The sequence below is a fragment of the Mirounga angustirostris genome, unplaced genomic scaffold, assembly GCF_029215605.1.
Source record: "Mirounga angustirostris isolate CCGP_5_RB_7025 unplaced genomic scaffold, mMirAng1.0.hap1 SCAF_11, whole genome shotgun sequence".
Lineage (NCBI taxonomy): Eukaryota > Metazoa > Chordata > Mammalia > Carnivora > Phocidae > Mirounga > Mirounga angustirostris.
The window spans coordinates 42171780-42195403 of NW_026991719.1; the positions used below are offsets into that span (position 1 = coordinate 42171780).

A 23624-nucleotide genomic window follows, 5' to 3' on the forward strand; every position below is an offset into this window, starting at 1 on the left:
TCCATCTAACCACTTATCTATCCTCTCACCTGCCCACTCTTATCCACACCCATACCCCACACACATCCACCCACATACATATCTGTAGGTATTTCTGTGCCACTCGGTTGGAGGGGCGGACCCACGGTAACTGCAGACAGCTGGGGGAGGTTGGGGGAAGGAGAGTGAAATTGCAGCCACAGACCTCCCTCCCGGTTCCAATGGTGTGACCTCCCCATCCCCATCACACCCCTCCGGGTTGGAAAGAATGAGAGTAGACAGTCAGTGGGTGGGCCCATCTGGCCAGATGGTATTTTGGCTGCAGCCTTTACACACACACACACACACACACACACACACACACACACACATTGCTAGAACACTGAACATGGACCACGCCCCACCCAAACATCCCCAATCCCAAATGCAGAGTAGCCAGGCTTCCAGACATAAATTAAAAAATAAAATAAAATAAAAAAGAGTTGGTCTCTGGGGAGGGAGAGCTCATGCAGAGATGAAGGCAAAGGCCTCTGGGAGCCAGGGCAGAGAAAGACGAGAAATCCCTGCCCCTCCCCTCAGGATCCCCACTCCCTGAGGGCTTCTGCCCTCAAACAGGGTCACTAACACCAGCCAACAGGCCTGTAACCCCTTTAATGTCCAGTCTCCCAACCTATTTGATTTTGGCCCCATTTTCCCACCACAGCCCAAGGGGATGGTGTCCTGGGGGGGGGGGAGGGGAGGGAGTAGGTGCAGCCTTCAGGTCTTTAGCTGGCTTCTCCCGGTTCTAGGTCTGGGTCAGGGGACCCCACGCACTCCTTGCTGAGCCGCACAATTTCCTGGGAGAGAACTTCGATGTCCTAAGAAACAAACGAGCCATCAGGGGCCAGGGAAAAGAGCAGGGGACGCTCCCTCACCAAACCCGGGGTGTCATCCTTCTCACCTCATTAATCAATGCCCAGCTATGTCTAGCCTGGCACAGGAAGGTATTTGGAGAGGCTCACAGAACCCCAGCAGTGGGTTGGGCTTGGAAAAGATGGGGGGGCGGGAGCCTCCCAGGGGAGGGGGACCTAAGGATACGGATATGGGAGCAGATCACCCGCTGCATGTGGTGCGGCCAGAGGATACAACCCTCCCCTTGCCACCAGCTTTTCTACTAAATGGTGAGCTCACTTCTCAGAGGCAGGGGCTGGGTCTGTAACCTTTCTGACTCCCCCAGAAATGGGGGAAATATTTGGGGGGGTCAGGATGGGCAAGCAGATGTATGGGGTGATCCATGGTAGGTAAACAGGTGAGCAAAGGAATGGTTCAGAGGACGGATGGAGGACAACAGCTAGGCAGGCAGGTCACTGGGCAGGTGGGTAAAAGTTAAGACAAGGGGTGACTGATGAGGTGGTGTGAGAGAGAGAGAGGTATGTCAGGAAATGGGTGGAAAGACACGGGGCAGATGATTAGATGGGCAAGTAGGGCAGGTTGATGGGCGAGCTGGGTGAAATGTGCGCGAACAGATGAGCGGGTGGGTGCAAGGACAGAGCGAAGAGTGAAATGTACGAGGGAGAGCACGTCAGTTGACTGGAGGATGGGGAGGTGGGGCTGGAGGCGTGGTCAGTGAATGGGTGGGGGGTTCTGGATGCTGGCAGATGACCCGGGGGCTGTGTGGCACGGGAGGCAGGCGGCGAGACGGACAGATGGGTAGGCTGGTAGGCCACACTCGCCTTGTGCAAGTGCATATTCTTGGTGAGTTGCTCCTCCAGCATGTTCTGGAGCTTCTTGTTCATCTCCCGAAGATTCTCGTCACCTGGCTTCACGAGGTCTCTCAGGACACTGCCCAGTCCACTGCGGTCCGTGTGGCCGGCTGCCACGGACACATCTGCAAGGGCCCAGGCTGAGGACCTGCCCTTCGGCAGGGCCGGAGGACAGACAACAGAGACGGGGCAGAGAAGAGGGAAGCAGAGAGTGGGGGCAAAAAGCAGGGGGCAAAAGCCATGTGATGTCAAGGCCAAGGCTCTGCCATGTGAAACCCAGCCGTCACTTACTAGAAATGGGGGTAATAGCCAACTCGTGGGGCTGGAAAAAGGTCTCCGACCGCATGCAAAACACAGAGCACCCAGCTCTCAGCATGCATCAGTCCGTGTTATTCTGACTCATAAAGGAAAAACAGGGGTAGGAGAAAGCATGAAAGAAAGGAGCAAAAGAAACAAAGATGGGGGCAGAGGAAAAAGAGGAGAGAAAGTGGGAGAGGAAGAGATAAGGACCCCCTTCTTCAGAGGACAAGAACTTCCGGAGGAGACACGGTACAGACAAGCAGTAGGAGCAGTGAGACGAGATGATGGGGTGCAGCAGAAAGAAGAGATGGGGAGAGAAAGGGGACAGAGAGCCACACCAGAGAGAGGAGAGTGGAGTGAGGACAGAGACCCAGACAGAAGGGAAGAGCCGAGGTAAGAGACAGACACACAGGGGATGGACGGGCCGGGCCTGCTCTCCCCTCCAACAGCTGTGGTCTTGTCAGTACCTTTGCTGAGTCGCAAGAGGAGAGGAGACAGTGGGGGAGGAGGAGGCAGGTCAGCGGCCGGATGGGGGGGTGAGGCTGGGGAGGAGGCACTGACCGATCCGGCTATCCATGACGTAGGTCTCGATGATGGCGCTCTTCCGGCAAAGGTCCTCCGCCATGGAGGCGCTGCTCACCTCCAGGTGCTTCACCTGCAGGGCATGTTCACACGTAACAAGGGGCCCAGCCACACATCCCCCCTCCACACTCCAGCCTCCCCTCCAAGGGTGTGCCAAGTGAGGACAAGCAGGCAGACAGCACCTTCTCCTCCAGCATCCATTTCTCTTGCTGCGTCTCTGCCAGGCGCTGAAAGAGCTCAGCCACTTCCTCATCTGACAACTCTGCTGGCCGAGGGGGCTGGGCCTGAGGGCTGCTGGATAAGGACTGCGGGGAAGAAGAGGGGAGAGGCCAGCCCAGGGTCAGTGCTGTCGCCCGCCCCCAGTTAGGATCAGGGGCTGAAAGGGAGCCAGGGCTGGGTGGGGGTGGGCTCTGTGACAGGGGCCATAGACCAAGTCTCAGCACCCACAGGGACTCTGGATCTCCCTTTGCCTAAAGAGGGACACAGGAACCGCCACATCATTTCCTCATTGAGAGGATGAAGGGAGAGCCTCTAGCAAATGAGATCTTGTTTCCAGTCGACACGAAAACTAGAGGACAGAGCAACAAGCTAAATGATACCACTAGGAAGCCAGCAGGAGAACCCAAAAGGTGGGACGTTTTCTTCAGGTCAACTGGCTGGTTTCTTCTATGGGTTGGTGTCATGGAAAAAAAAAAAAAAAAGAAAAAAAGAAAAAGGACCACACTAGACTCAAGAGACTTAAAGGGCATAAAGCAACCAGATGCGACATGTGCTCTGAAACTGAATGCTGGTTTTCGAGGACATTTTGGGGCCAACCAGGGAAATCTGATTAAGATCAGAGTACTAGAGAAGATGAAAATTTATGAAATCGGGAGGATAAAGATCAGCTGAACAGGGGCGCCTGGGTGGTTCAGTCGTTAAGCGTCTGCCTTCGGCTCAGGTCATGGTCCCGGGGTCCTGGGATCGAGCCCTACATCGGGCTCCCTGCTCTGCGGGAAGCCTGCTTCTCCCTCTCCCACTCCCCCTGCTTGTGTTCCCTCTCTCACTGTCTCTCTGTCAAATAAATAAAATCTTAAAAAAAAAAAAAAGATCAGCTGAACAAAAACAGGTTACTTACAATCTCATTTAGGTTTAAGAAAGAGAGGGGCACCTGGGTGGCACAGTTGGTTAAGCATCCAATTCTTGGTTTCAGCTCAGGTCATGATTTCAGGGTCGTGAGATGGAGCCTCACGTCGGGCTTGGAACTCAGCATGGAGTCTCCTTGAGATTCTCTCTCTCCCTCTGCCCCTCCCCCCACTTGTTTGATCTCTCTCTCTCTTTCTCTAAAATAAATAAATAAAATCTTTTTTTTTTTTTAAAGAGCAAGATCTAGAAAGGTGTGAACCCAGGGTTTATAGTGGTGATCTCTGGATGGTGAAGATGTGGTTTCTTTGGATTTAAAAAAAAAAAATCTTCGCTTGTGTGTGTTTTTTAAATTTTTCTACACGGCACACATACTACTTATGGAATAATCACAAATGATTTCCAAATAAAAGTGGCCAGCCAGGAAGCTGACACAACAGACGACAGTAACGAGTGATAATTACAAGTTGGAAAAAAGGACCTCCTACCTGGGTGGTGCACCTGCTATGAGTTACATATTTTATGACACCGGGAAAGGTGGAATTAGCTCACAGATGAGGGAACAGAGGGTCAGGGAGAATAATTTGCCCATCCCCCATTTGGCAATCTGAGTCCCAGTTGGCGAGCTTAGAGAAAAGTTGGTAAGAAAATGTGTGTGCTGGGCCCAGAGAGGTAGATGGCTGCAGGGGAGGGCAAAAGGTGGGCCCCAGAACTGGGGTAGGAGAAGCTGGACTGTCGGCTCCTCCTTGCCCCTTACCCTGGCTGGAACAGTCGAGCTTTCCTTCTCCCGCAAGATCTCCCGGTAGCTGAAAGAGGAGACGCTACTGCTGTCCCCAGTCTGGGTCCGGCTTGGTGAGTTCATCTCTGAGAGAACCAGCTCCTCAAGGCCTTGGGCAGAGAGGGAAGAGAAACCTGAGCCCCAATCCCCCAGGGTCCCAGGGCAGCGACTGGCAGGAAGAGGCAGAAATAGACTGGACAGAGATGGAAAGAGGCGAAGTGACACTTGGGCGTGGGGAAGGTGGAGGCAGACAGCACGACAGGGACAGGCAGAAACAGAAAAAGGAGCTGCTTCTCCGGGCAAACACACACGCCAGAAGAGAAACAAAGGTGAGGAGGCTGGGAGAGAGTGGGCAGTGTGGACACCTACGGGCATTAAGGGACGTCTGCGCTTGGACTTGGGGTACGCACAAAGAGGACTGACAGCTGGGGAGAGCATGGGGCAACGCCTACATGCAGAGAGAAAACCCGACAGGCAGCGAGCCACAGCAGACGGGGGAGGCCAACAGAGACCGGGCATAAGGACACGAGTCAGCAGAGACGAGAAGAGGGAAAAAAGATGGAGAGAGACATGTAACCGTGACCCTAAATCCTCATTTCATCTAACGGACAAGGACAATGTATGGCACCACCATTGGAATCTGCTTGTTGATTCGTACCTTAATCTGTAGCAAAACAGAAACCAAACCTCTCTGATAAAGAGAGGTTACGGGCACCTGGGCGGCTCAGTCGTTAAGTGTCTGCCTTCGGCTCAGGTCATGATCCCAGGGTCCTGGGATCGAGCCCCACATCGGGCTCCCTGCTCAGCGGGGAGTCTGCTTCTCCCTCTACCCCTCCCCACTGCCTACGTTCTCTATCTCACTCTCTCATACTCTCTCTCTCAAATAAATAAATAAAATCTTTAAAAAAATAAAGAGAGGTTACTTCAGGATAGACAGAATGCCTCAGGGAGACATAGATTGGGTGAGAGATAGATCCATTTTTGCCATGTCACTTAAAGCAGGCCCAATGAGCTTGGGCCTCTGCTCCTGCAGCTGCTTCTGGGTATCGGGGGGGCTGACATCCCACCCCAAGGATCTCCAGCAAGAGCCGATGGCCGCAGGGGGACAAGGGAGCAAGTAGTCTCTGAGCCTGTGATATGGGAGATGCACAGTGCCCTCACCGCTGCATCATATCTACTTATTTAAACATATTTATAGGCCATTTCCTTCTAAAAAAAAAAGGTCCAAAGAAACTCAAGGTTTTTTGTTGCATCTTCTGCCCAAAGTGGCAGAAAGAACATGGATTTTAGCTGCAAAGGGAGAATGCTGCAGTGCCGCTGTCTGAATGTAAGTCTGTCTCCCTAGCTCAACCTGGGGCCCCTGGAGGACAGAGTTTTGGGGAGTTTCCTATGAAGGACCCTGGATGTGAGCATGGGGGCTCAGTCCACATTTACAGAATGAGAGAATGGATACAGGAGATTTAGACACCAGGTGAGGTGTGGGGATGTGTATGAGAGGGTTGTGGGGATCCAGAGACAGAGAAGAGAGAGAGAGAGAGTTAAAGAGACAGAGAAGAAAAAGGCAGCAGGAGAAAAGGAGAGAGAAAGAAAGCAGGGAGAGAGAAAGACAGAGACAGAGAGAGAACAGCACAAGGCGTCACAGAGAGACCAAGAGGAGACGCAGAAAGAGGTAATGCAGAGAGCAGGAAAAACAGAGGAGACCGACCGACCGACCGACCGACCAAGCTGCAGACGGACAGAGAGCACAGGAGAGCCGGTGGATAAAGGTGCAGAAAGTAGCTCTGGCCCTCGGGCCCAAGCCCAGCCGCCCGTGCACCCCGGCACCCCCTGCCCTCCCGGTCCCTCACCAGAGCGGCTCTTGCTGTTGGTAAGGATGTCTTGCAGCCGCTCCTGCAGCTTATCGGCCCTTTTGCGCTCCAGGTGCAGCTGCCGCTTGAGGTCCTTGAGCTGTGGGGGACGGGGGGAAAGAGGCGGGCTGAGGCCCAGTGGTCCCCCGGGCGGGGGGGCGGGCTGTGCTTGGCCAGCCCCGCATCATACCGCAGCACTGCCCTTCTTCTCCAGGATCCGCTGCCCGTCCACCGTGTCCTTCACCTCCTGCGCGGCAGAGAAAGCATGGCTGGCGGGCGGTGCCTTCCGTCCCCGCCCAGGACTCTGCGCTGGGGCCCGGGGTATGTCCGGGACGGTGCAGGGGTGGGGGTGGGGGACAAGGGACCTGTTTCAGGTTGCTGATGGTCTTCAGGTGGCAGTCCCGCTCCTCCTGGGCCTGCTGGAGCTGATCCCGCACACCCTGTAGCTCCTCCTCCTTGCTCTGCAAACCAGGGGGCAGCTCAGGCCTCTGCCTGGGGAACCTCCGTCCTCCCTCCAGGGCCCGGCCCTCCCGGGACAGAGGAATGGCGGCGGGCGGCGGGCACCTTCAGCTCGACGGTGTGCCGCTCGCGGCACTGCTGGAGGGTTTCCTCTTGCTCTTGCTGCTGCTGCTGCAGAGATTCCTACGGGACAAGCGTCGGGTCCGGCCATGCCCGCCCCCCGCCCCCCGCCCCCCCCGGCAGGGCAGTCATGGCAGCAGGGGCCGCTCCTGCAGGGGACACCGCGTGCCCTTAGGCGGGACACGGAGGCGGCACATCTAGGGCTGCGCTGTCTGCGCCACGGAGCGACGCGTGCATCTGACTTGATTTCACGAAACACAGCACTCACTGCATGCCAAGAACGTCGCAGGGATTTTACGTGCACTGACTCGGTTTACATAATCTTCCCATACCACCCACCTGGCGGGTACTATGATTATTCCTTTTGTTTTTACTGATGAAGAACACAGGCCGCAGGCCAGGTGAGGTGCCCACAGTGAGCAAGCGGCCCAGCCAGGACTCGAACCCACACAAACGGCTGCCTCCGGCACCTGCGCTCTTCACTACTGCGTGACACTTCCTCTTAGGTATTATGATGAGTTCTCCCCCACAATGGCAGTGAAAGTCCTTGTCCGAATAAAATCAGGATATTATAATGATTTCCTGATGGAAGCGGTTCCAGAAGGAAGGGATGCCTTTTCAAATCTGCTCATGTGGCATTCTGCCTCACTGATGCCCAGCCCCGAACCCCTCTGGAGGGCTGCCGTGGAGCTGGCGGGACGGCGGGGCTACCCTAGTCCAGAGTGTTGCAGAAAGTTCCAGGGCCTGACCACTCCCGGTCCCCTGGCGTGGCATGGGTATCCCCCCACCAGCCGTCTGTGCTTCATCAGGCACCAACTCACCTCAGCCTCCTTCAAGCGCCGCTCAAACCAGCCCTTGGCTCCATCCATAGAATGTACCTGAGCTTGAAGTTCTTCCACCGTCTGCTGGAGATTCTCCAGCTCTCGTGTCCGGGCCTGGGAAGAGGGGAGACCGTCAGGGCGAGGCAGGTGGACGAGTGGGCCCCTCACCCGCACCATCCCCGAACCCATCAGCGATGCTGTGCTCCCCCTAGTTTGAGAGAAGGACATTGCCATCCACCCAGCCACCTTCTCCTCGCGGATCTGCCCACGGAGCTCCTCCTCCTGCCGCTTCTTGTCTTCGTGCAGCTCTCGGAGCTCACGCTCATAGCGCGCACGCACCCCCAGCACCTCCTTCTCATGCCTTAGTCGGACGGCTCCCAGCTCTTCCTTGTGCTGGGACTTCTCCTGCAGCGTCTCCATCGCCAGCTCATCCAGCATGGCCTTCCGCTTTTCGGCACTCTGGGGGCAGGAGGATGCCAGTCAGCCTCCTCCCTCAACGTTAGACAGGGCCTCCCACCCTCTCCCCAGGCTCAGGGAATGAGCCCAATTCTGCCTCCTCCCCATACCCACAGAACTAGCTAAGTCACTCACCTAGCCTCATGGCACTGGTCACTTTCCACCCTGCTGCTGGTCCCATGTGTTGGCCTACATCACCTGCGCCCTCCCCACGGACCAGGGCCGATCCCTCCCCATCCACACTATCCACCTTGCAGAGCTGCCCACCTTCCGAGCCTCCTGTAGTTCCTGGGTCAATTGCTCTTTCTCCTGCCCGATTTCTTGAAGTTGTTCCAGGAGCCGACTATTGGCACGTAATGACTCCTAATGAGGGGACAAAGGAGAGGCGTTTGATAAAGAGCCTTCAGGAGGGGATCGTCGCCCAGGACCCCTCTGGTGGATGGGTCTCCCTTAACCCCAGTAAAGTTGGCATTATTCTCTCCGTTCCTAGATGAGAAACATGGCAGACGTTGCTAGCGGCTCCCCAGTGTTCCGTGCATTCCCCCCTCTGTCCCTAGCAATAGATTTCGTACTTGGACACACGGCGGTCGAGTTGACTTTTCCTTGCCTCCCTTGCAGTGAGGTGTGGCCACGTGACTAATTTCCATATGCAGAAGGGGTGAGCATGAGGTAGGTTATACTCATAAAGGAAAGGGGCATGCTGGGCCCATCCCTCTTCCTTCCCTCTTTCCAGATAGAAAACAAACATGATGAAGGGGGGGCCTGGGAAGCATCTCGGCTACCAAGATAGAAGTCTTGCATTGAAAGTGGCAATGTAGAAGGAACCTGGGTCACTGGTCGTGGCGCAGCCATCCCTAGACAGCCCACCTGGACTGTTCCATGAGAGAGAACTAGCCTAGGTGCTAGTAAGTTAGGAGACCAGACTGGAACCCAGATCCTCCCGATCCCACAGTCTCCCCCGACTCCACCGCACCTCGAGGAGGGCTCCCCTGAGCCCGCACGAGGGAACTGGGAGAAGCCAGGTCAGAGCCAGAGACGTCACCTGCAGTTGGGAGTTGAGGTCATCTTTCTGTCCCATGAGGTCCTCATACTCAGTCTGCCGCTGCTGCAAATCAGCTGTCAGCCCGGCATTCTCGTCACGGAGCGTATTGAGTTCTTGGGTCTTTGCTGTTTGGATCTGGGATGAATGGGGGTGATGGGAAGCGGAGTGAAAAGGGCCCCCCAGAGGCTAGCCACAGGGTTTGAGCCTCCCAGTTCCAGGCAGACAGGAGGGAGGTGGGAAGAGAGCCAGGAGGAAAGAGAAAGAATTTCAAAGGGAAAAGGAATGAGAAAAAGAGATCAACGGGGGAATGGATAAAGTAGTCGAGTCATACAGTGGAATAGTAAACAGAGAAGAAAGAACAGACCAATGCTACATATGGATGAGCCTCACCGGAAAGAAGCCAGGCACGAAAATGGGTGTCTGATTCCTCTACATGAAGTTAAAGAACAAGTAAAACTAGTTAGTGTCGCTAGAGGTCAGAGGAGTGGTTATTTCTGGGGAAGTATTGATTGGGAAGGGGTAAAAGGGGCTTTCTGGGGGTGCTGAAAATGCTCTACATCTTGATCTGGGTGGTAGCCACATGGAGACAGACAGACAGACTGCCAGACAGATAGGATTTACTGAATGTACACTTAAGATTAGTACACTTCTTGTACTTTACTGGAGAGAAACTAGAAAATGCAAGAGAAGCAGGGGTGGGTGGCCGGAGAGAAGAGGAGTGGAAGCCATCGGAAAGGGAAGCCGAGAGGGGCACCTGGGTGGCTCAGTGGGTTAAGCATTCGACTCTTGATTTTGGCTCAGGTCATGATCTCAGGGTCATGAATTCGAGCCCTGACTCAGGCTCGACGATCCCCGGGTCGTGAGTTCGAGCCCTGAGTCAGGCTCCGGGGCGGGGTGTGGACCCTGCTTAAGATTCTCTGTCTCTGTCTCTCTTTCCCTCTGCCCTCCACCCTGCTCCCCCACTGCTGCTCTCTCTCGAAAGAAAGAAAGAAAAAAAGAAAGCAAGCAAGCAGAGGATCAAATAGAAACAGAGGCAGGAGAACGGCATGAGGTCCAGAAGGCCGTGCCCTAATGTGGATCAGAAGCAGGAGGAGACGGGAAACCGGAGAGGGATCAGTGAGGGCTCCCAGGTATCTTGTACCTGCTCCAGGGCAGCCAGGCTGGTCCTCAAGGCATTGTTCTCAGCCAAAAGTCCTTCCACTTGTTCCTGTGCATCTGCACTCTGGATGGACACCTGGCCCCACCCCCACACCAGGTGAGAGTGGGTCCAGAACAGGGGACAGGACCCACCCACAGCCAAGAAAGAAAACACATGTGCACTCGCACCACGACCAGGGGGAAACAGGACTCCTGGGGCCTTCCCTGCCTGTGTAATACCTGCCGAGGCTGCCCCCCACCACGTCACCCTCCACCTCCCAGAAGCTGCCCAGTACCACGTACCTGATCCTGTAGGGCTCGCAGAGCTGCTGCATGCTCCAGGCGCTCCCCCTGCCGCTGATCTCTCAGTTCCGCCAAGCTCTGTAGGGATCAGGTCAGGGGAGCCCATTCCAGACCTCAGCCTCCCCTGAGGTACACATAACCGTACAGACCCCCCTCTCTGACCACCTGACAGCATGTCCCCAGCACTTGAGGGTCCCAGACTACCCAGCCATCAGACTCAGGCTCACCCAAATTCTAAGTCATTAGAATTTAAGATTAGTACATACACTTCTTGTACTTTACTGGAGAGAAACTAGAAAATGCAAGAGAAGCAGGGGTGGGTGGCCAGAGAGAAGAGTGGAAGCCATCGGAAAGGGAAGCCGAGAGGGGCGCCTGGGTGGCTCAGTGGGTTAAGCATCCAACTCTTGATTTTGGCCTCGGATCCCATATCCCGGGTCTAAGAATCTTAGAAAAACACCTAGGCTTTTGGGGATTTCAAACTCACCCACCCCCATCCATAAGAGGGCTCACACTCACCGATTCTAGCTCGGAGGCCCCAGGATTCTCAGACACACTTAGCCCCCAGGGACTACAGCTTCACCCAGACTCCTGACCCCAACACCCATGGGTTTCAGACACACTCCATCCCTGTGTCTCTAGCTCCCAAGAGTCTCAGGGTCTGCCCAAACTCATAGCCCCAAAACCTAGCAGTCTCAAACTCATACAGTCTCCTAGTTTCCAGCTCCTGGTGAGGTCTGATTGACCATACCGCCCCCCTCCCCACCTGCTACTTCTGTCCCCAGTTTCTGGGGATCTTCAGACCCAGGTAACTGAAGACCCAGCCTTACCCAGACTTCTGTCCCCAGCTCTTAGGGACCTTAGACCCACAAACCACTATATCCCTTAATCCAAGGGATCTCAGATTCACCTGCTCTAGGGGGAAGCCTAGAAGCTTAAAAGTCCCCTAGCCCCTAACCCTCGGGAGCCTGAGACCCATCTAGACTTTTGCTTCAGTCTCTGGATGTCTTAGACTCACCAATTTTTTTTTTTTTATTCACAGCCTCCAGAGGTCTCAGGACCATTCAGCCCAAGTGATCCAACTTATTAGTTGTTTCAGCCCTCCAAACCAGCCCCCATACCCTGAGGGCCTCAAACAGAGTCAGCCTCCAGGCCCACCTGTCCGCCCTTGAAAGTCTTGTACCTATCCAGCTCCCACAGGTCTCAAAGTCCCCCAACCTCCAGGGAGTTCAGGCTCATTCCAGCTCCTCGTCCCAGTCCCCAGTGACCATAGATTTCTCCAGATTCCTGTCTCCAATCCCCCACAGTTTCAGATTCATCTGAACTTTGGCACATAGCCCCCAAGTCCTCAGCCCCGCTGAGATCTTTGATTCATGCAGACTCATAGGCCAACTCCTAAGGCTCTCGGGGCTCCCTAGTTCCCATTTTCATAGTTCCTGGGGGGTCCGGGACCCAGCCAGTCCCTATATTTCCAACACAGGAACTATTGGCTTCCCCAACTAGTCTCCGCAGACCTCAGGGTTCCCTGGACTCTGAGCCCTGGCCTCTACCCCAGCAATCCCAGAATCCAGCCACTCACCTGATTGGCAGCCTCGAGTTCCTGTTGCAGCTTCTGAGTACGAGCCAACTGGGCTTTGAGATCCGCTTCTTTCCTCTGTTGTAACTCCTCAATCTTATTCCTGGGGGTGATGGGGGGAGTGCTGACCATGGCCTGAGACCCTATCCCCCAGCTCTGCCCCTGTGGTCTTCAGGCAATTCTGCTGGGCACTGTCCCCATTGTCTGCCCATACGCCCACCCCTGCTAGTTACCGGCTGTCGTTGAACAGTGTCTCCTTTTCTGTCTGCAGACGACAGAAACTGGGCACAGAAAGATAGACATAAATGGGTCAGTTCCACAAGTCGGTTCCCCCCGCCCCCGCCGCTGGTCCCTCCAAACCCCTCCCCCCGCCTCGGGAAGAACAGAAATTTACCTTTCTTGTTTCTTTTTCAGTTTCTCAGAGAGCTGGTGGTGGGGGACGGGGGTGCAGACAAGTAATAACATATTAGTAAAGACAAAAATAAATTTAGTATTTATAGACACTTCTCACTGAGTCCTTTTCAGAAGCTGGAAGTTACTTATGTTATCTCGTGGAATCCTCGAAACAGTCCTGAGAGGCAAGGACTACTGGTTTTATAAATAGGGAAACGGAGTCTCAGGAGGGTTAAGTAATTTGGTTGCCAAGGTGGTCAGTAGCAACAACATGATCTCCACCCAGCTCCCTTAGGCTCCAAAGGCCGGTATTTACATCCCCAACGTGTGGACTGACAGCCACATCATAGAATGGCTAGGGCAGGAGGCCTGGAAAGCAGGATCATGACTCTGCCTCATCACTGGGTTGCCAGTACCTAAGAGAAGAGCCAGCAGTCTATAAATGCTTGGCTGGCTGGCTGGCTGGCTGAACAAGGAGAGCTGGGAGGACACAGAAGGGAGGGATGGGGCTTGCCATCCACAAGACAGAGGAACCACATTAGCCTATTCCATACTGAAAGCAACTATGGGCCGTAAATGTGAGTCTGTCCATTTCACAGATGAGGAAACTCAGGCTTTGAGGGGGGTACTCTGGTCCTTCTCCCCTGCCAGGAGAAGCACAGCAGGTGGGAAGTGGAGTGGGGCAAAGTCCCGGGAAAGCTCAGCAGCCCTACCTTAGCAAGCTCCTCCTGCAGCCTGGATGTTTCAGCCTGCTTTGAGCTCTGCAGGGAAGGATGAGGGAGGGGGTTAATACCAGCAAAGGGGGAGGTAAGGCCTGTGCCTTCCCCTGCCCTCCTGCCTCCCCAGTCTGTCAGCCCACGAGTTGGTGATGTCACAGACATCTCCGTGGGACTATAGGCAGAGCTAGGGCATCTGCCTGCCTCCTGACACCACAACCCCAACAGACCCAGATTCACCTCCAAGCCTTGCAGTTGCTCCCAGAGCAATCTCTTTTCTTCCTTCTCCATTTCCCATTTCAACTCTACTTCCGCCAGTGGCATGGGGGCTGGGACAGTGGGGGCTGGCCCCCCCTGGGGGTCCCCCTGGCCCTCATTGGCAGCTTGGGATCTCCCGGCCTCTTTCCCATAGCGCTCCTGCAGGGCTGGTGGGTAGAACAAAACTATGTGATGGATGAGGTGGTCTCTGAAGACCCCTGCCATGCCTCAAGTAGATGGAAGAGTTGGCCTTGGAGCCTTCAGGTAGAAGAGACCCTGTCCCAAGTGACCAAAAGCCTACAAAACAAAGGCTCAGCTGCATCCACACTCCTCACAAATCTTTTAAGCTCTCCCATCCACTGAAATCCTGTCTATAATCAAACCAGCCCAAGCTAGTTTCCCCAAGCTCCACCTTCTATCCCCAGGCCCCGCCCATAGCCCTCCAAGGTGCTGCCCACCATCCTCTAACCCCCCCTTACAGCTGAATCCTATAACCTCCTAATCCTCAACCAAATCTACAAAGCCTCCCTCTGGTCACCAAACTAGCACCCACCACACCACAAGCCCCAGCTGCTCTCCAAACATCCCCATGTTGGGACCTTCCCACACTCTACCAAGCCTTCTTTGAGCCTTCCTCCCAGACCCCACTGACAATCTGGACTCAGAGTCTTCCCAAAGCTTCTTCATTCCCTCTCTCCATTTAGCAAAGAGCTCCTTTCCGATGTTCAATCTGCTAATCGGTAACATTTGCTAGGTACCAGGCACTGAAATCAACTCAGAAAGATACCACCTCTTATCTGAGCTCTACTGCAATCTTCCACGTGGTGGACATCCCCACGAGCACCTTGTAGATGAGGAAGCTTTGACTCAGAGGTGAAATGGCTTGTCCAAAGTTATACACTGGTTCATGGCAGGGCTGAGCCTCATTCTGAAGCCTTTCCCCTTCCCCCAGGGGGGAAAACACCCTACTCAATCCCCAAGATCCCCACATCCCCAAGGAGGGCCTGCTTGCACCTGCCACGTTTTTCTGCAAGGCCGTGTTCTCCGCCTGCAGTCTCAGCAGCTCGCCATCCACAAGACTCCCAGCTTGGGCAGGGCCTGCCCTGGCAGCCCCATCCTTCAGTTGCTGGTTCTCTCGCTCCAGCTGCTCCATCTGGCTGCAGAGCTGAACAGGGGAGGAGTGAGAGAGCAGACAGGCAGAGAATCAGAACAATGTTGGCTGCAATATACACAGCGCTTGGCTGATGCACTTTACAGTTGATGTAATTCCCATAATGCTCCCGCATTATGTAGGGTGCCGTCGTCACTCATTATCCCCACTTCACAGATAAGGACACTGAGGCACAAATGTCAAATGACTTCGAATTCACCCATCTGTTAAGAGGCCGAGTCACAGAGGACGGAGGCCACTGAGGGCAATTTTCTGCTTGCCCAATCGCAACCTCACAGTCGTAATCAAAGACCTCAGGCAGGCTCCTACTGGAAGTTGCTGGTCCAGGATGTCAGCATCACAAATTAGCCCCACTGCCAGACCTCTTCTGTGAGGGCGAGGTCTGTGTCTGGGAGCCTAGGCACCACAGAAAGCTTTCGGGGCATTTCCAAAGCCAGCACTACCCACAGCCCCTCATCGTCAGCCCTCAGCCTTGGAGAAATGTACAATGCAAATAAAACTAGGCCAGCCCCTTGCTCAACTCCTGGCTGTAAGAGTTCTCACAGTGGGTCCTGACAAGATCCTTTGTCCCCAGGGCACCTGGGTGGCTCAGTTGGTTAAGCGCCTGCCTTCGGCTCAGGTCATGATCTAAGGGTCCTGGGATCGAGCCTGAAATCGGACTCTGCTCAGCGGGGAGCCTGCTTCTCCCTCTCCCTCTGCCTGCCGCTCTGCCTACTTGTGCTCTCTCTCTATCTCTCTGTCAAATAAATAAATAAAATCTTTTTCTTCAAAAAAGGTCCTTTGTCCCCATTTTCAGATGAGAATACCGAGGCTCACAGAGAATTTTTATTCTCTTGCCTGGGTTATTTTCTACCCAGAACACTATTCCTTTCATCCAGTTCTTCACACGACTGGCTCCTTCGCATCCTTCAGCGCTCTGCTCAAATGGCACCCTTGAAGTGGTATCCCCCAACACAGAAATTCCAAAACTCTCTTGGCACAGTGCTCTGTTCATTTCTTTCTTACCTAGTACTAACTGCAATTAAATTGACCTACTATGTTCTTAATTTCTTTTTTTTTAATTTAATAGTATATTTTAACAGGATTTTTTATTTAAAAGCAATACATGCTAAATTTTAAAATGTAGAAGATAAAGAAAACTGTAAAAAATCATCTAGACAACATCCATTCCCCTTTGTCTTACAGATAAAGCTCTGCAAATGTTTGGATTCTAAACTGTGATTGACAATTACACTTTGTTTTGTAATGTAGGGTCACAAGCACAGATTCTGAAACTAGCCTACTTGGATGTGAACTTCTACTCTGCTGTTTATTAGCCATGTGACCTTGAGACAAATGACTTCATCTCTCTGGGGCTCGGTTTTCCTCATCTGCTTGGTAAGGATCTTAATAATATCTTGTTGGCCTGTTTTAAGAATAAATGAGTGGATAACGTAAAGCACACCGAACAGGACCTGGCACGCGGTAAGCACTACATCACTGTCAGTTATCTGTACTATTACTATTTTTAGTTTTTATTTTATTTCAGATTTCATTTTTAAGTCATCTGTATACCCAGTGTGGGGCTCGAACTCACAACCCTGAGATCAAGAATCACATGCTCTTCCAACTGAACCAGCCAGGTGTCCCATTATCATTTTTTAATACATTATCTTTCTCCCCATCCTACAACCAGAATGTAGGCTACCCAAGAGTGGGGTCCAGGTTGTGCTGCTTACAACTATCTCCAGAATGCAGAGCATGCCGGGGGTGCTCAATTACTATTTGTCGAAGGAAAAATGGAGCTGAAATATCTTGGCAAGTAAGTGGTGGAGGCAGGCCTTGAGCCCAGGTCTCTCCATGAGCATTACCAGTTCCCAAGAGGAAGAGGGGGAGTGGGGAGGAGGTTCTATACCTGGTCCAGTGCCTGGCCCAGGGCAGGTGCTGAGAAACACAAGTTGGGCAGATGGAGGAATGCTTGCCCTTGCCTCATCCTAAAAGAACCACGATACCACTGAGGCTGGAGGCAGGAAGCAGTGAGAAATGAGGCAGTGAGGTCAGCTGTTATGTGAGCACCAGGAGCTCTGCACAGTCAGGGTCAAGGACCCACTCGGAGTTGTTGCTTAAAGGAGTGATGTGAGAAGGCCTGCAGGTCAGGACAAACTCTAGGGCATGGGCTGGTAGGAGAAACTAGACGTGGAGACACCAGCAAGAAGGCTATGGGAATAGAGCAGATAAGAGGTAGTAAGGGCTGAAGCAGAGCAGGGCCACAGGATGGATCTAAGACTTTTAAATAGTCAAAAAACATTTTAGCGGGAAAATGAATCAGTAATAATAAAAGGATACCATTAGTGGCTAACACCTAGGGCACGTGGGTGGCTCAGTCGGTTAAGTGTCTGCCTTTGGCTCAGGTCATGATCCTGGGGTCCTGGGATCAAGTCTTGCATTGGGCTCTTTGCTCTGTGGGGAGCCTGCTTCTCCCTCTGCCCCTCCTCCCACTCGTTCTCTCAATCTCTCTCTCTCTCAAATAAATAAATAAATAATTTTTTAAAAAGTAGCTAACACCTACATAACCAATACTATGTACAAGGCGTTTACAGACATTAACCCATTCAATCCTCACAAAAATCCCGGCAAGGCAGGTACCGTCATTATCATTTCCAATTTAAACATCTGGGAACCAAGAAGCAGGCAGGTCAAGTGACTTGCTCAAGGTTACACTTAGTAAAAAGTAGAGCCAAGAGTTTAATCTAGGCCTTATAGCTCTTAACTATTAGTTGTCAAATCACCTCTCCTGACATTGTACCTGTTTAAAGGTTGTTTTCATATTTTGTTTTTTAAGGTCTCAAGTTCTCACATGGAGTCCTGGAAATACCGTTTTTGTTGCCATGAGAATTTTTTCCTTAAAACACACTAAAACCTTAGAGACTTCTTTTTTTTTTAAGATTATTTATTTATTTGTCAGAGAGAGAGAAAGAGAGCACAAGCAGGGGGGAGTGGCAGTCAGAGGGAGAAGCAGGCTCCCTGCTGAGCTAGGAGCCACATGTGGGACTCGATCCCAGGACCCTGGGATCATGACCTGAGCTGAAGGCAGATGCTTAACCAACTGAGCCACCTAGGCATCCCCCTTAGAGACTTCTTGACCATGGAGAGAGAAGATAGATAAGGAAAGAAAAGATAATATCTCTAACTCCCTAGTAGGTTTAGGAACAGCCAGGACACTAAAATCAGTGAGAAGACAGAATTATCCAATCTGGGATGATTATCTAGAAGAACTAGAACTCCAGGGTCAGGTCAGATGAAGGGGAAGGAAGAGAAAAGGGAAGCAGCTAGAACATTTTTCTATTTCATGCTAAGCATAAGAACTTTACCTAAGACCCTCCAATAACCAGGAGCTCCCTAGCATCAGCTACCAAATATATAGAAAGGGACTTGAAGCTTACAGAAAAGGAGTGCTTTGGTCTGGAACCAGCTGTCCTCAGGGCTTGCAGCCTTCTAATCCCAGCACAGCGAGTGGCCCCATTTGTCAAATCACTGCCCCCCAGCACAAATCCAGGATCTGTTTCAGCACCATGGACAGTTATCCAGGGCCAGCCTCTGTCCAACCACCTTCAGCAGCCTTCCAGCTTCAGCCCAGGGGGCCCCTACCCCTCTGATCCCGCTCGGCTGTCCCAGGCACCAGTACCTTGCTGAACTCGGCCATAAGCGTGCTGTTCTGCAAACGAAAGTCCTCCTCCTGGCTGTGCAGCTTTGCCTGCAGCATCTCATTTTCACTCAGCAGCCCCTCAACTTCCTGCAGTGGCAGACATGGGCCAGGTCTCGAACAAGGGTAGAAAAGGACAGAGAGATAGGGCAAAGAAACAGAGATGGAGAAAATGACGGGGGGGAGGGGATCGTAGGGTACAGAGAATGAGATGGGTGAATCAGGAGATACAGGGAAGGAGAGAGACAGACATGGAAGGGTAGAGAGAAGGGAAGATGGAAATGGGGAGAGAGGGACATGAGGGGAGAGAGTGGGACGAAAGAGAGTGGTAGATAGAAATAGGTGAGAGAGGAGGTACAGAGAGATGGGGAAAGGGAGATAGATAGGGAAGGAGAAAGGGATGGAGAGGGAGAAAGAAAAAAGAAAAAGCAGGAAGAAAGAGAGATAGGAAAAGAGAGATCAATGGGAGCGAGAACAGAACAGAGGGAAGAGAGAGGGGGTCAGGGAAAGAAATGAGTCAGGAAGCAACAAAGGAAAGGGTGGGAGAGAAAGAAACAAGGAGTCAGAGAGAGAAAGAAAGGGAAAGAAGAAAAGAGAAATGATGGCAGATAGGAACAGGTGAGGGAGAGAAAAAGGGAAGGTTGGGGAGAGAAGCAACAGTCAGAGAGGAACAGGAAGACAGGCAGAGAGAGATTCAGAGAGAAGCCCAGCCAGAAAGGGAAAAGGAACGATGGAGAGGCCCGGAGTGAGACAAACACGGGAAAATAAAGACAGACTTACAAACACATGACAGTGAGGTAGTCACAGATGCAAGTGCACACACAGAGAAAGAAAGGCCAGTACCAGGAGATCCCAGCATACAGAAATATCGACCCTTGGTTTCCCAGACACATTCACCCACCATGGGTCCCCTTACCTGAGCTTTCTTGCTCTTGCTCAGTGCCTAAAGGTGAGGGGGGGGGGTGGGAAAAGAGATAAGGTGAATGGAGATGGACTCCCTCACTAGGGTATGGAGACATTGTGGCAAGTGTCAAGGGGGGACAATGATGACGGGTTGGGGGATGGGAGCATCTTCAACCACAGAACTTGCGTGAAATTTGTAGTCCACGGAAATGATGGAGTGAATAAGTGAGTGAGTGAAGGGCATCCTGCTTACATGCTTTCCTCTTAGCTTTTGAGACTGTTCATGAGTCTTAGTATTTAACCCTTCATGGGCTGGGTTTCCAGGCTCAGAAACTGTGACTGCATTGCTACATCGGTCCAAACACGTCTATGTGGATCCCTCCCACGCACCGTGAAAATTGCTGCTCCCTTGCTGAGCAGCTGAGGGCATTGCCACATTCTGCAGTCAGCACCCTACCGAAGAGAAACCCACCTTCCTGACTGCCAGGTTTTCTGCATTCTGTATGCCTTCATCTAACAAATATTTATGGAGTGCATAACATTGAGCTATGCGTAGGGACAGAGCAGTGAAGAAGGAGACAAAAGAGGGCCTTGAATGCCTTGAGGGGCCATAAGAGGTTATACACTATTTCATCTTCAGATGATCTGAGAGGTAGGTCTAGTCTCATGTTACCAACAGGACCAGGACAGGGATGGGAAGTGGGAGCACAGGCAGGAGTTTGAGTGGAGGACAAAAGGCAGACTCAAGGCAGATTCACCTATGGATGTGACTATTTAGTTAGAAGTTAGTGAATGAGACTGAGTAATTGAAATTGAAAATGCATTAAGAGTAAATTAAAATTAAAATTAAAAAAAAGAGTAAATTAAAATTAATCAATAACTAAGCAGGATTAGATAAAATTAGCAAACTAAAGAGACTTCCATGAGAGTTTTTTGAATGACTGATGACAGCATGTAACATTAGGCCTGGTTCTCTGTAGGTGCTCCCTGGATAGATGAATGAGTCAGATGGTTACAGGGAAGCATGGGTGGGTGAGTGGGTGGAGGAAGGTACCTTCTGAGCTTTGCTGAACTCCTTATCCAGGTAGGCGACCTTCTGTCGAAGACTGGTGAGCTCTGGTGTGGGGAAAGCAGGTTGTCTCAGCCTCAGTGGCAGGAAGCTGAAAGGTCTTCCTGCCAGGCCTCTGAGGTTTTTTCCCTTGGCCTCTGTCCCCCAAAGCCACCCCCATCTAATGAGACCCTCTTGGCTCACCAACGCCATTCTTGCGTAATTCATCTGAAAGCTGGTAGTTATTTGTCCGGAGTTCCAGGAGCTGAGCCTTGGGGGAAGCAGAGAAGGGAAATGACTTGGTTAGGAATGTGCCCTTATTTTCACCATGAGGGAACCAATCCCCTGAGCCCCACAGACCCTGCTACCCTCCCTGTAGCCACTCCTTAAGACCTATGCACGCTAGGTCCTAAACGAGCCTCCAGCCCCTCAGCCCCTGTCCCACCTTCTCCAGCTCTACTTATAACCACAGTCAGCCTCACTCTTCCATCTCTCCCCTTCCATCCCTCCCCCTCTTCCATCCCTCTGCACTCGGGCCATAGACAGAGCACTGATGCAGTCAAGTTCTTGCTCATGCATGTTCCATGGCTCCCCACACCCACAGGATAAAGTTCTCCCTCCTCATCCTGGCTCACCTCATCAGACACTAAACACTGTTCTATCTTTCTGTCATAGTAGAGTATTGCCTCCAGACTTGGAGGACCCTGAGTATAGGGGGCAGGGGCCTGTATTCCTCCCTCTTTTCAAGGGAAGAGGGCCTGGTATTTTCCTGTCCAACTTACACTAAGCTGGGGACTGCCTGGGATCCTCACCCCCAAAGCTCGAGAGAATTAACCCCTTTCAAGAATTAAGAGAAAGTGAAGTATGGGCCACTCCAAACAGCATACCCCTTCCTAACAGCCCTGTAGGGCACTGAGGCCAGTTCTTCCCAGACCTACTGTCCCTTACCCCATAAGGATCTTTCCCTCCTCCCATGGCACCAGCCTTCACCCCCTGGTGGTCTACTTAAGGTCAAAGGGCTTGGCCCCTACAGAATCTTTCCTGCCCCTATTAGTCTACCAGATCCAATGATCTGTCTCCCCCTGTCTTGATCCAATTTGTACACCCTTGGCACCTATAGAAGCCCTATCCATCAGAGCCAAATGGTTTTTCCCTCACTCATGGCCCCGTGAAATCAATCTTCCTCACTCAAGGGTCCCCCACGTCCCTCAAGAACTCCCCAGTCATGATCCAATGGGATGGCCCTACATCCTTCAGGGTCTCTCCTCTGCAAAACCTTGGGTGGGCCAACTGGATTACTCCTACTCACTTAGAATCTCCCCTCACAAGTTACAGGTTGTAACTTCCCCTTTCACGGTCCAGTGATCTCACCCTTTCACCCTAAGCATCCCTCGCACAGTTACAACTGGTTTCTCTCATTCAAGGATCAATGGATCACCTATCCTCACTCGGAGTTCCTCCTCTTCTCCCACAGGATCCTACTCAGGGCTTCACCCCTTTCAGAGTCTCCCCAAACACAAAATCCAATGGTCTTCCCCAGTAAGGAACTCTCTCAACAAGGGCCTACTCTGGCCTTTCATCCCAACTCAGAGGCATCCCCAAAAGAATCGAGTGGTCTGGGTACCCAATTGGGGTACTTCCCCAAAGTCCAGTGATTTCCCCTCCGTGTGGTCCAAGGTATCACTCTTTAACCTCTTCTGGTCCTCTCTCCAACAGGAATTCATGGTATTATCCACTCGGGGTCCTCTTCACCCCACGCCTAATGGATCACCCCTAATCTAGATCCAAAGGTACCGCTCCCTCTTAGGATACACTACCAGCACTCACACAGGATCTCCACCTCCCAGGAACAATGACAACATGTGGGGTCTTTCCCCAATTCCCTGGCATAGTGGTATCTCCCACAAACATTTCCACCTTCCACCGGGTAATGGTACTGCCCTCTCAAGGGCTCCCTCCACCATGACGCAAATGGCCTAACGCCTTCTTCCTTCCTCTCCAGACAAAATGGTTTCGCCCTCTCAGGATCTCCTTCTCTCAAAGCCCAATGCTTTCATCACCGACCCATGGTGTCCTCCGCACGGGCCCAAAGGTCTCGTCCCCTCCAGATCTGAGTAAGGTATCGCCCACTCTAGGACTCTCTCCTCCGCCCACAGAGCTAACAGACTCCAACCCCTCTGATCCCAACAGTATCTCAGAATCCAAGAGTCTCATCCCACAGAGCCTCAGTTTCCCTTCCCCAGGCCAACCCCTTAGACTCAAGGTCCACCCCAACCAACCCCTTCTCAGAGCCGGTGGCACGACCTCTCTCTACCCCGCCCCCCATTGCCTAACGCGGTGGTCTTTTCCCAGCGAGCAGCACCTGCATCCGCTGAAACTCCTCCTCAGACAGAGCTTGCGCCATGTTCCTCCCCCCCACCCCCCAAACAGCCTTCTGCGCAGACGCAGCTCGTCCCTCCTGTCAGTATTAGGGTCGGATCAAACCACTGGCCAGGAATGGAGGGGGAGGAGTCTACCACGGAAGTTCAGTATTTTGGAAACGGAGAGAAGAGAGTAAAACTGGCAGGTCAGGTGAATTGCAGTTTAATGTTTTACCGCAAACTAGGTCATCTGATCTGGCCTTTGAGCTCTCACAGACCACCCATTATGATGCGACACTGTGGCATCCTTATGTCATAGGTGGACTTGTCTCTAGGGAAGTGTTTGCCGACAGAAAATCACCCTTCCGCCGTACTCCTTTAATCGGAATGGTTGACTTACAACCCTAGAAATGAAAGCGGAAGCTTTGCCCTGGTCTAGTTCCGCCCCCCTCCGAGTGATTCCCGGAGGGAAACCCCGCCTCTGGTGAAGCCCTTGGGGGTTTTTTTGGGGGGGGGAGGAATTTGACGCTGATTTTCTTAATATGAAGCCGTACATCCTGTTAGGTAAAGGACCTAGCCACAAATAAATGTAAAATACCCAAGAGGAAAGAATGGCAGTGAATCAAACGAAAAAGCTTCGTTTAAAAAAACAAAGCAAAAACAGGATGGCGAAACCCCAGGAACATCCAAATAAGTAGTAAAATGCATTATAAGCCTCTCTTGTACTTTCTGGCTCCCTATACAAACCCCACCACCCAAGCAGTAGTTTTTATCTGGGAAAGAAAAACATTAGAAAGCATGTTTAGAGACATTATCAATACTAGCATACTCT

General features: G+C 52.3%; 1 protein-coding gene across 2 annotated transcripts; it reads right to left on the minus strand.

Moving 5' to 3' along the window:
• Positions 1-378: 378 nt before the first annotated feature.
• Positions 379-22882, minus strand: GRIPAP1 (GRIP1 associated protein 1). 2 transcript variants are annotated; one of them, XM_064574024.1, is made up of 27 exons: positions 22795-22882; positions 20637-20703; positions 20439-20500; positions 19398-19424; positions 18464-18571; positions 14643-14793; positions 13611-13795; positions 13368-13415; positions 12656-12687; positions 12495-12542; positions 12265-12364; positions 10689-10766; positions 10390-10482; positions 9249-9383; positions 8474-8569; positions 7997-8209; positions 7751-7864; positions 6915-6992; positions 6716-6811; positions 6541-6597; positions 6351-6450; positions 4483-4613; positions 2786-2908; positions 2583-2676; positions 1692-1846; positions 920-1046; positions 702-836 (listed from the first exon to the last, which is right to left on the minus strand). In XM_064574024.1, the coding sequence occupies exons 1-26, from the start codon at positions 22834-22836 to the stop codon at positions 945-947; spliced, it is 2535 nt and encodes an 844-aa protein (XP_064430094.1). In that variant the 5' UTR covers positions 22837-22882; the 3' UTR covers positions 702-836; positions 920-944. The 2 variants fall into 2 exon arrangements, with proteins under 2 accessions (XP_045733593.1, XP_064430094.1); XM_045877637.3 differs by lacking the exon at positions 920-1046 and having other exon boundaries at positions 379-836.
• Positions 22883-23624: the final 742 nt, after the last annotated feature.

What these genes read in the sequence shown, in the direction of transcription:
- GRIPAP1 (XM_064574024.1), bottom strand. Translation starts at nt 22,836, where the DNA reads ATGGCGCAAGCTCTGTCTGAGGAGGAGTTTCAGCGGATGCAG. An exon ending in AGGAGTTTCAGCGGATGCAG is followed by an intron (nt 20,704 to 22,794) that starts GTGCTGCTCGCT and finishes GCTTCCCCCAAG; the next exon opens with GCTCAGCTCCTGGAACTCCG. An exon ending in AACTACAGGAGGCTCGGAAG is followed by an intron (nt 8,210 to 8,473) that starts GTGGGCAGCTCT and finishes TCCTGCCCCCAG; the next exon opens with AGTGCCGAAAAGCGGAAGGC.